This window comes from Neopsephotus bourkii, unplaced genomic scaffold (assembly GCF_033783945.1).
Source record: "Neopsephotus bourkii isolate Nb327-2 ecotype Australia unplaced genomic scaffold, CSIRO-AGI_Nbou_v1 NB_47, whole genome shotgun sequence".
NCBI lineage: Eukaryota > Metazoa > Chordata > Aves > Psittaciformes > Psittacidae > Neopsephotus > Neopsephotus bourkii.
The window spans coordinates 1-11,621 of NW_026900564.1; the positions used below are offsets into that span (position 1 = coordinate 1).

An 11,621-nucleotide genomic window follows, 5' to 3' on the forward strand; every position below is an offset into this window, starting at 1 on the left:
AATCATGGAATGGGATGGAAGAGAACTTCAAGCTCATCCAGTTCCAATAGGGCTGCCTTCTCCTTGAGCAGGATGCTCCAAGCTGGCCTTGAGCACTGCCAGGGATGGGGCATCTCTTTGAAGAGGTTTGCCTTGAATTTCCCTGAATTCCATGCATTTTTCCCCAGAATTGGGATTTTTTTCCAGATTTTTCCTAGAATTCCATGCATATCCTCCTGCACTTGCCTTGAGGTCCTTTCTACGTGACAAAAAGCCACTGATAACACTTGGAAAAGGGAAGGAACCCAAAACCTCCAGGAGAACACTCCGAGCTCTTTCGGCTTCCAGGAGTTAGGAACACTTCAGCCCTTGACTTCTTTCCCTGGAGACAACTTTAAGCCAAGGGGATGGGTGGCTTCCCATAGGATGGATTGTGTTGGAAAGGACCTAAGGATCATCCAGTTCCAAACAAGGGGTTGGGAGTTGTGTGGGGTGAAGACAGGTAGATACACTATAGGATAACTGGAGATGGGATGGTTGCTGGTGTTATTCCCTTTTGGGCTCGGAATCATGGAATCAAGCAGGTTGGAAAAGCCCTTTAACCTCATCCACATTCCACTTTAAGGCCACCACTAACCCATGGCACTGAGGGCTTTCATCTCTATGATTCAGAAACACTTCCAGGGGTGCCAGCACTGCCTGTTCCAATGACTTGGGAGAAAGAATTGTTCCCAATCTCCCATGTTAACCACTATTATATCCAGAATTCCAACTGAAGATGGTTTCAACCAATACCCATCAAACGACTCCATTGGTTTTGGTGGCATCTAACGCACCTTTGGACCTGTTTCATGTTCTGCATCATCTCGCTTGGTGCTCACTTCCTTCCCTACCTTTGCTCCTCCCAGCCTTAGAGACTGAATGGAGACGTTCCTGAACTCCATGTTGCCGAGGCGCTGAGGTTTACCAAGGTGTTGAGGTCGACCGAGACGTTGATGTTGGCCAAGCCGTTGAGGTTGGCTAAGGCTTTGAGGTTGACCAAGGCGTTGAGGTTGGACAGGGTGTTGAGGTTGGCTAAGGATATGAGGTGGGCCAGGGCATTGAGGATAGCTAAAGCATTGAAGTTGGCTAAGTCTTTGAGGTTGACAAAGGCTCTGAGGTTGGTCAAAAACATTGAGATTGACCAAGGTGTTGAGGTTGGCCAAAGCGTTGAGGTTGTCCAAGGCATTGAGGTTGACAAAGGCGTTCAGGTTGTCCAGGGTGTTGAGGTTGACTAAGGACTTGAGGTTGACCAAGGTGTTGAGGTTAGCCATGGCATAGGGATTGGCTAAGGCGCTAAGGTTGGCCTAGGCATTGAGACTGACCAAGGCACTGAGGTTGACTAAGGTGTTGAGGTTGGCAAAGGTGTTGAGGTTGACCAAGGCATTGAGGGTGGCAAAGGCATTGAGGTTCGCCAGAGCATTGAGGTTGGCCAGGGCATTCAGGTTGACCAGGGCATTGAGTTTGACCAAGGCGTTGATGTTGACCAAGGTGCTGAGATTGGCCAAAGGACAAACCAAATACCAACCAAGGTTGGTAAAGGCATTGAGGTTGGCCAAAGCGTTGAGGTTGCCGAAGGCGTTGTGGTTGACCAAGGTTTTGAGGTTGTCCAAGGCGTTGAGGTTAACCAGGGTGTTGAGGTTGGCTAATGCATTGAGGTCGTCTAAGGCATTGATGCTGTCCAAGCCGTTGAGGTTTACCAAGGCTTTGAGGTTGTCCAAGGCATTGAGGTTGGCTGTTCGAGGTTGGCCAAGGTGTTAAGGTTGACTGAGGCTTTGAGGTTGGCCAAGCAGTTGAGGTTGACCATGGCGTTGAGTCTGGGCCAAAGACCAAAAGACCAGCCAAGGTTGGTAAAGGCACTGAGGTTGGCCAAAGCGTTGAGGTTGACCAAGGTGTTGAGGTTGGCCAAAAACGTTGAGCTTGGCAAAAAGCATTGAGGTTGTCCAAGGCTTTGAGTTTGGCCAAGGCATTGAGGTTGGCCAAGGCATTGTGGTTGGCCAAGCTGTTGAGGTTGCCCAAAGGCATTGAGGTTGGCCAAAGGCATTGAGGGTAGCCAGTGCATTGAGGTTCATCAAGGCGCTGAGGTGGGCCAAGGCATTGAGGTTGGCCAAGGCATTAGAGGTTGGCCAAGGTGTTGAGGTGGACCAAGGAACTGAGGTGGGCCAAGGAACTGAGGTTGACCAAGGTGTTGAGTTTGACCAAAATAATTGAGGTTGACAAAGCTGGTGAGGTAGGTAAGGGTTGTTGACATTGGCCAAGGCGTTGAGATTGGCCAAGGTGTTGAGTGTGGCCAAGGTGTTGAGGTTGGCCAAGGCGTTGAGGTTCATCAAGGCGCTGAGGTTGACCAAGGAATTGAGTTTGGCTAAGGCATTAGAGGTCCGCCAAGGTGTTCAGATTGACCAAGGTGTTGAGATTGGTTAAGGTATTGAGGCTGCCCAAGGTGTTGAGGTTGACCAAGGTGTTGAGGTTGGCCAAGGTGTTGAGGTTGGCCAAGGTGTTGAGTTTGGCCAAGGTGTTGAGATTGGCTAAGGTGTTCAGGCTGGCCAAGGTGTTGAGGTTGACCAAGGTGTTGAGATTGGCTAAGGCATTCAAATTGCCCAAGGTGCTGCACTTGAACAAGGTGTTGAGGTTGGCTGAATCGTTGAGGTTTATCAAGTTGTTGAGGTTGACCAAGGCGCTGATGTTGGCTAAGACTTTGAGGTTGTCTTAGGTGTTGAGGTTGGTCAAGACGTTCAGGTTGACCAAGGTGTTGAGGTTGGCCAAAAGCATTGATGTTGACAAAGCCGTTGAAGTTGGCCAGGGTTGTTGAGGTTGCCCAAGGTGTTGAGGTTGACCAAGGTTTTGAGGTTGGCCAAATTGTTAAGGTTTACCGAGTTGTTGAGGATGGCCAAGGCGTTGATGTTGGCCAAGCCATTGAGGTTGGGCGGGGTGTTGTTTGGTTAAGGCATTATGGTTGGCAAAGGCATTGAGGTTGAGCAAGGTGTTGAGGTTGGCCAGGGCGTTGAGGTTGGCCAAAAGCGTTGAGGTTGGCCAAAAGTCATTGAGGTTCGCAAAGGCATTAAATGTTGGCCAAGGCGTTGAGGTTGACCAAGGGGTTGAGGTTGGCCAGGGCACTGAGGTTTGCTAAGGTATTAGAGGTTGGCCAAGGCATTGAGGTTGACCAAAGCATTTGAGGTTGGCCAGGTTGTTGAGGTTTTCCAAGGCATTGAGGTTGGCCAAGGCGTTGAGGTTGGCCAAGGCGTTGAGTTTGACCAAGGCATTGAAGTTGGCTAAGGCATTTGAAGTTTGCCAAGGTGTTGAAGTTGACCAGGGTTTTGAGGTTGGCTAAGGCATTGAGGTTGCCTAAGGTGTTGAGGTTGGCCAAAAGTCGTTGAGGTTGGCCAGAAACCATTGAGGTTGGCAAAGGCGTTAGATGTTGGCCAAGGCATTGAGGTTGACCAAGGGGTTGAGGTTGGCCAGGGCATTGAGGATGGTTAAAGCATTGAGGTTGTCCAAGTCACTGAGGTTGAGCAAGGCGTTCAGTTTGGCCAAAAGCATTGAGGTTGGCCAAAGTGTTGAGGTCGGCTAGGGTGTTGACATTGGCCAAGGCATTGAGTTCGGCTAAGGCTTTGAGGTTGGCCAGGGCTTACAGTTGACCAGGGTGTTGAGGTTGGCCAGGGCATTGAGGTTGACTAAGGTGTTGAGGTTGACCAAAGTGTTGAGATTGACCGAGGCATTGAGATTGACCAAGGCATAGAAGTTGCCCAGGGTCGTTGAGGTGGGCCAAGGTATTAAGGTTGACCAAGGTGTTAAGGTGGGCCAAGGTATTAAGGTTGACCAAGGTGTTCAGGTTGGCCAAGGCATTGAGGTTGACCAAGGTTTTGAGGTTGGACAAAAGCTTTGCAGTTGACCAAGGCATTGAGGTTGACCAGGGCATTCAGTTTGACTAAGGTGTTGAGGTTGACCAAGGTGTTGAGGCTGGACAAGGCATAGAAGTTGGCCAGGGTCGTTGAGGTTGGCGAAGGCATGGAGGTTGACCAAGGTGTGGAGGTTGACCAAGGTGTGGAGGTTGACCAAGGTGCTGATGTTGACCAAGCCTTTGAGATTGGCCAAGGCGTTGAGGTTCGCGAAAAGCGTTGAGGTTGGCCAAAAGTCGTTGAGGTTGGCCAGAAACCATTGAGGTTGGCAAAGGCGTTAGATGTTGGCCAAGGCATTGAGGTTGACCAAGGGGTTGAGGTTGGCCAGGGCACTGAGGTTGGCCAGGGCATTGAGGATGGTTAAAGCACTGAGGTTGCCCAAGTCATTGAGGTTAAGCAACGCATTCAGTTTGGCCAAAAGCATTGAGGTTGGCCAAAGTGTTGAGGTCGGCTAGGGTGTTGACATTGGCCAAGACATTGAGGTTTCCAGGTCATTGAGGTTGGCTAAGGCTTTGAGGTTGGCCAGGGCTTTACGGTTGACCAAGATGTTGAGGTTGGCCAGTGAATTAAGTTTGGCTAAGGCCTTGAGGTTGGCCAGGGCACTGAGGATGGTTAAGGCATCGAGGTTGGCTAAGGCATTGAGGTTGAGCAAGGCGTTGAGGTTGGCTAAAAGCACTGAGGTTGACCAAAGTGTTGAGGTTGGACAGGGCGTTGAGGTTGTCCAAGGTGTTGAGGTTGACCAAGGTGTTGAGGTTGGCCAAAAGCTTTGCAGTTGACCAATGCGTTCAGGTTGGCCAGGGCACTGAAATTGACTAAGGTGTTGAGGTTGACCAAAGTGTTGAGGTTGACCAAGGTGTTAAGATTGGCTAAGGCACTGAGGTTCCCCAAGGTGCTGAGGTTGCCCAAAGTTTTGAGGTTGGCCAAATCGTTGAGGTTTACCGAGTTGTTGAGGTTGGCCAAAGCGTTGATGTTGGCCAAGCCATTGAGGTTGGGCGGGGCGTTGAGGTTGGTTAAGGTGTTATGGTTGGCCAAGGCATTGAGGTTGACCAAGGCGTTTGAGGTTGGCCAAGGCAGTGAGGTTGGCTAAAGCATTGAGGTTGTCCAAGGTGTTGAAGTTGGCCAAGGCGTTGAGGTTGACCAAGGTGTTGAGGCTGGCCAAAAGCATTGAGGTTGGCCAAGGTGTTGAGGATCGCCAGGGATTTTACATTGGCTAAGTCTTTGAGGCTGGCCAAGGCATTGAGGTCGGCCAACGCATTGCAGTCGGCCAAGGCATTGAGGTTGGCTAACGCATTAGAGGTTGACTAAGGCGTTGAGGTTGGCCAAGACGTTGAGGTTGACCAAGGTGTTGAGGTTCGCTGAGTTGTTGAGGCTGACCAATGCACTGATGTTGGCTAAGCCTTTGAGGTTGGACAAGGCGTTGAGGTTGGCCAAGGCATTGAGGTTGACCACGGTGTTGATGTTGGCCAAAAGCATTGATCCTCTTTTGGTCCTCTCTCCCAAGAAACCTCTGCCAATCCAATGACCTTTCACAGGGGGATCCTAAAGGAATGCTGACCTTCCTCCATAACTGCACTGCCACTGTCCTGCCGGTTACACCACGTCCTTCATTCCTCTCATCTTTCATAGATTTTCCCCTGTCCATAGCACAATGACCAATTCTGAAGCCCCCTTTTCAGCAGACTGTCCAGAAAAAAGCCCTGTCCACTATTCCCCACTTGTCTCTTCCCCTCACTCTGTTCATTCAGAGTCCTCTTCCCCAAGCTGCTGCTTTCAGCTTCAGCCAGGAAAGTCTTACAAGTCTTTCTATACTCTAACTGTCTACTTCGACAACTTTTTAATCGTGTTCACAGATTTAACCTCTTTGTATCTGCCTGTGTCTCTACAACATTCCTCATGAGGTTATCCCTGTGTAGGAACGGGACCCCGTGAGGCACTGCCTGTACGAGATCCATGGTGCCCAAGTGTATTTTACTGTGTATGATGCTTTGTCATGCTTTCCTTTGCTTTGCTTGCCCAAAAGAACAATCCTGCTCTGTCAGTGTGCAGGCAGGTCTCTAAGGCAGGGGGCTGAGAGCTGGTGCACAAGAGGTGATGCAAGTCCCGGGTGGACGATGAGAGCAATGTTGGATGGGGAGGTGAGAAGTGCGGGGATCAGTTCAGCAATGGACCTTAAGGGCTCCCTTTCCTGCCTGTGCAGGCCTCGGGAAGAGACACTCGGGATCAGTAGCAATGGAATAGAAATTTCTAAACTGAAAAGTGATAAAATAAACCCTTTCAAATAACTTTCATCAGATGCTCCTTGTAATCTTCCTGCACTCAGAAACCTCCTGAAATATCTGGAAGGCAATCTGGAGGAGCTGACAAAAACCACATGGTGAGACATGGCTCCTCAGGGTCTAATGAGCCCGTGGTGTATTTGGGCTGAATCTGGGAATCTCAGGTGCTGAGTGGAGACTGAAAGAATCCCTCAAAAAGTCCAAGTCAGAAACAAAGCCCCAGGTCCCTTCAGCATTAATGAGCCCCACTGTCACATCCTCCCCAGGGACTCGTTAAACCAAGTAGCTGCAGGCTGTGATTACAGGCAGACAAAGGCAAAATGCAGGTGTCTGATGGTGAGAAAACCCTTGGTTTGTTTGATGAAGCAGAAAGGCCAAGCCCTGACCACAGCCCTTGGAGAAGTACAGCCTGAAATCCTGAGAATGAAAGTTCTCCTCAGAGGCCTTGATGAAACAGACAGCTGCCATAGCCCAGGGCACAAAGGCCTTTTGTTCTTTTGGGCCTTTCAGTCTTGCCAGAATCCTCAGCCATCTCTGCTGCAGGCTGTCCTTCACTGGCCCATGCCTGCACCTCTTTCCCTTCAGGCTGTTGACACCCATCTTGCTTTCCCACCTAGCTCTCACCTGGCATTTCTGTACCTTCAGTCACATCTCTGCACCCATCACTGTCTGTTCCCTGAAACACAATGCCATGGGCTGAGCCAGACTCCCTCTGGGTGACCTCTTGCACCACAAGTCCACCTTTTGAGAGACATTTCTCTTTCCTAACGTTGAGTCTGAACCTTTCATGATGCACTTTGTAGAGGTTTCCTTCTCTTCCTGCTAGCAAGAAAACCTCCATCATCTCTGAAGCCACATTTCAAGTACTTGTAGGCTGCTACTATAGTGTCAATTTAGCAGCTGGAGTGAATACCCCTCAACAAGCTGATCTAAAGGGGGCTTCTAGAGGAATGGGTGATGCCACCAGGACAGAGAACTAAGCACCATGGGAGAGCAGTGGGAAAAGCCAATGGTCTGGATTGAGAACTTCTTGGCAAGACCCAAAAAGAAAGGTGTTGTCCTTTGGTGCATGGTATCCCATGCTGTTGGTACAGGGCACCTCATCTGAGACAGCTTCCTGCCTGTAGCACCCTCTGCTGTGCACACCCCACTGTCTGCCTGCACTCACAAGAGTCTCACAGAAGCTTTGCACTTCCCCTGCAGCAGCGACACCTCACTGCAGGAGGTTCCTGCATTCTCCAGGCTCAGGGATGGATCCTGCATTCCAGGCAAGTTTGGGTAGTGCAGGAGAGGGAGACAGGAAGGTCGGCTGATGGGGCATGATGAGCAGTGTTCAGGCACCCCCAGCAGTGGGCATTCCCCATGTGCCACACTGAGGCATGTTCCTGTGAGGGAAACTTCTCAGGTAACCTCTGGTTTGTCCAGGGCCTGCAGCCACACTCCAGGAGCACCTACTCCTGCTCCACCTACAGACATCAACTGCTCTCCGTTGCTGGGCTCAGTCCTGCTTGTAAGGATTTATTAAAGCCCTGAACCATCCCCTTGCTTCTTGCTGACTTCCCTCTACGCGCTTTCACCTCCCTACACACTGCTCATTGCCACCAGTAACTAACTGAAGAGTTAAGAAGCTCTCAAGGCTTTCCTCAGGGGATGACCATATTTCTCCATTCACCATTGATGGATCCACTGAGTGCTAGGTGTGAGGTTCCTGCAGAGGCAGAGATGCCCCTGGGCAGATCCCTGCTGCTGGGAGGGGTGTACAGGGCAGAGCTGAGCACACAGCCCATGGGATGGGCTCTGGGGGCACTGAGAGGGAGCAGAGCTGGGCACAGAGCAGCAGCTCCTGGCAGGGACAGCTCCAGGCAGCAGAGACATGGGCAGGGAGTGGGGGGAAAGTGCAGCCCAGGCCTGGGGAGGGTGCGTTCAGGCAGCTCTCTTGGGGTCTGGCACTGGAGGTGGCTGCTGGCTGTGCTTTGCTTTGCAGATCCCTTTGCTTCTCCCCATGTGAGCTCTGTGATCTGCTTTCTGCCTTTTGAATCCGTGCTCCCCTGTTCTCAGCCCAGCACAGGTGTTTGTGGGTTTTCTTAAGGTCAGTTTGGGTGGGACGGCATCTTACACAAGTGTTGTAAGCAGAGGAAAAATGAGAAAGGACTGACGGGCACTGCAGCCCTCCTGGCTCTGGACTGAGCTACAAAGATCTGAGAACTTCTCCCTGTTTCAACACTCTTTCAGTCATACAAAGAATATTTTATATTCCCAAAAAAAACCTCAGCAGTTTTTTTTTATGCCAGTAAATAAATAACACAGTCAAAATGAAGCTAAGGCCATGCTGAGCCTCTCTTGTGCAGCCCAGACTCATCCAACTCATGACTACATGCAGGGTACTTTACAGTAAAGTTGGATTTCATCTGACATGCCTTGTGAACATCAGAGCTGGACAAAGCACAGCTTCAGAGATGACTCCCATGCAAACTGGCCTTGAACACTGCCAGGGATAGGGCAGCCACAGCTTCTCTGGACACCGTGTGCCAGTGTCCCACCACCCACAAAGGGAACAACTTCCTCTGAATGTCCAAGCTAAATCTCCCTTTATATAGCTTAAAGACTTTCCCCCTTGTCCTGTCACTGCACAGCCTCGGGAAAAGACGCTCTCCACATTTTTTCTAGGCCCTGCTTAGATATGCTGTCTCCCTGGAGTCTTCTCCAGGCTGAACACCCACAGCTCTCTCAGCCTGTCTTCACCGGAGACATGCTCCAGCCCTCAGAGCATCTCTGTGGCCCTTCGTAAGCCCATCATTGTAGGATCATAACAGAACAGAAGTCGGAAGGAACCCCAGAAGGTCTCAAGTCCAAACCATCAGGAACAGGATCAGAGCAAGTGCTTCAAGGCTTAATTCAGTCTGAATTGCAAATCCCGAAGGCCAGAGACTGCACAACCTCTCTGGGTGACCTGATGCAGCACTTGCCCGAGCCTATGGGAACAAGTTTTCCTCCTGTCCTGGCTGAACCTCTCCTCTGTCACTATCCCCCATTGCCTTTTGTCCTCCAAACAGGCACCATAGTGAGGAGCCTGGCTCTGTATTCTCCATCTCCTCCTTGCCGGTAAAGGCAGTCAGTCCCCATCGGCCTTCCCTTCTCCAGGATGGACAAGCCCAGCTCCCCCAGCCTCTCCCCACAGGCACCATGCTCCAGTCTCTCCCGTCCTGAGGGCCTGTTGCTAAACCCACTCCTGCTTCCCAGTAGCATTCCTGAACTGGGGATCTGAAACCTGGATGGAGCATTCCAGAGCATCCCTTCCCTTGTTCTCCTGCCGTACTCCTGCTCATACAGCCCGCAATGCTGCTGTCCTCCCTTGCTGCCAGGGCACACGCTGCCTTCTGCCCAGCTCCTGCCTACCCAGAACTTTCCCATGGGCTGCTCCCAGCCAGGCAGCCCCAGCCTGGGCCATTGTAGGGCAGTTCCCTGCAGGGACCCCTGTGTCCCTTGCTCTCCTGCCCAGGACACCCTGAGAGCTCTGCAGCCCCCCCAGGCCATCCCATCTCCCCACACCAGCACAACAGCCCCGGCCCTTGGGCTCCCCAAGAGCTCTTTCAGCTCCAGGCACAGAGCAGCCATCCCAGAGCTGGAGCAGACAGAATGCTCATTTCATTCCCCTTCATTCCTGCCGTGTGAGGACATAGCACAGAGAAGAAGTTGCTGCAGAATCATTTATTTTCCTTAAATAAAGTGAGAGCCCCAGAATGAAACAATGTCTGTGGGTCACACAACACGGGTGGCTACGTATGCAGGAGGAGATGACAACTGACATTTCTATGAAGACAGCATCACCACAAATTGAAACAGGAAAACAAATGTAAAGCAGGAAAGACAGACATGGCCTATCATGATCTACACTGGCCACCCATTTTAGAGGAAAGCAGGAAGCGTATGGCTGCTCAAACACAACCAGTCACCAACTTCCTCACAGCATCCTTGAGCTCCTGGTTCCTCAGGCTGTAGATGAGGGGGTTCACTGCTGGAGGCACCACCGAGTACAGCACTGACACCACCAGATCCAGGGATGGGGAAGAGAGGGAGGGGGGCTTCAGGTAGGCAAAGGTACCAGTGCTGATAACCACGGAAAGCACAGCCAGGTGAGGGAGGCACGTGGAAAAGGCTTTGTGGCGTCCCTGCTCTGAGGGGATCCTCAGCACGGCCCTGAAGATGTGCACATAGGACACCACAATAAACACAAAACAGCCAAGTGCCAAAGAGAAACCAAGCACAAGAAGTCCAACTTCTCTGAGGTAGGAATGTGAGCAGGAGAGCTTGAGGATCTGGGGGATTTCACAGAAGAACTGCTCCACAGCATTGCCTTGGCAGAGGGGTAGTGAAAATGTATTGGCTGTGTTCACTAGAGCATTGAGAAACCCAGTGCCCCAGGCAGCTGCTGCCATGTGGACACAAGCTCTGCTGCCCAGGAGGGTCCCGTAGTGCAAGGGCTTGCAGATGGCCACATAGCGGTCGTAGGACATGACAGTGAGGATAAAATACTCTGATGAAATGAAAAAGACAAAGAAAAAGACCTGTGCAGCACAACCTGTGTGGGAGATGACCCTGGTGTTCCAGAGGGAATTGGCCATCGATTTCGGGGCAGTGGTGGAGATGCAGCCCAGGTCCAGCAGGGAGAGGTTGAGGAGGAAGAAGTACATGGGGGTGTGGAGGTGCTGGTCGCAGGCTGTGCTGGTGATGATGAGGCCGTTGCCCACGATTGCAGCCAGGAAGATGCCCAGGAAGAGCCAGAAGTGGCAGAGCTGCAGCTCCCGTGTGGCTGCGAATGGCAGGAGGAGGAAGTGGGTGATGGAGCTGCTGTTGGACATCTGCTGCCTCTGGGCATGGGGCACTGTCACTGGAGAAAAAGGCAGGTACAGGTTAGGACAGGAGGGATGTCAGATATTGAAGTTCAATTTACTCATGACTGTGAGCACATTTTAGCAGGAGAGGAGAGGCTCAGCATCGTCACCAGTGATGTCATTACACTGCTGAGGCTTCTTCCTAGTTACAATGAGAGCACTGCATTAGGCAAAAAGTCTCAGCTCTTTGCAGCTTAATGCAGAGCCAGGAGAGCTTCAGTGCCCATCGGACCTTCCCCATTTGAACTCTGCTTACATTTTCACTGGCTCTAAGATGTCTTCACAAACAAATACCTGTCCTGTGCTGAGAGCAGGGGAGCATGGTTTCAAAAGAAGAACATGGAGCTCTCACGGGGAGAAGCAAAGGGCTGTGCGCAGCAGAGCATGGCCAGCAGCCACCTCCAGTGCCAGACCCCAAGAGAGCTGCCTGAACGCACCCTCCCCAGGCCTGGGCTGCACTTTCCCCCCACTCCCTGCCCATGGCTCTGCTGCCTGGAGCTGTCCCTGCCAGGAGCTGCTGCTCTGTGCCCAGCTCTGCT

At 51.6% G+C, this 11,621-nt stretch overlaps 1 protein-coding gene across 1 annotated transcript; it reads right to left on the reverse strand.

The window, feature by feature from the left end:
* Window positions 1–9,883: 9,883 nt before the first annotated feature.
* LOC133209099 (olfactory receptor 14J1-like) lies at window positions 9,884–11,333 on the reverse strand. The gene has a single exon (XM_061347490.1). It carries the CDS (start codon window positions 11,047–11,049, stop codon window positions 10,126–10,128), a length of 924 nt encoding a protein of 307 aa, XP_061203474.1. The 5' UTR covers window positions 11,050–11,333; the 3' UTR covers window positions 9,884–10,125.
* Window positions 11,334–11,621: the final 288 nt, after the last annotated feature.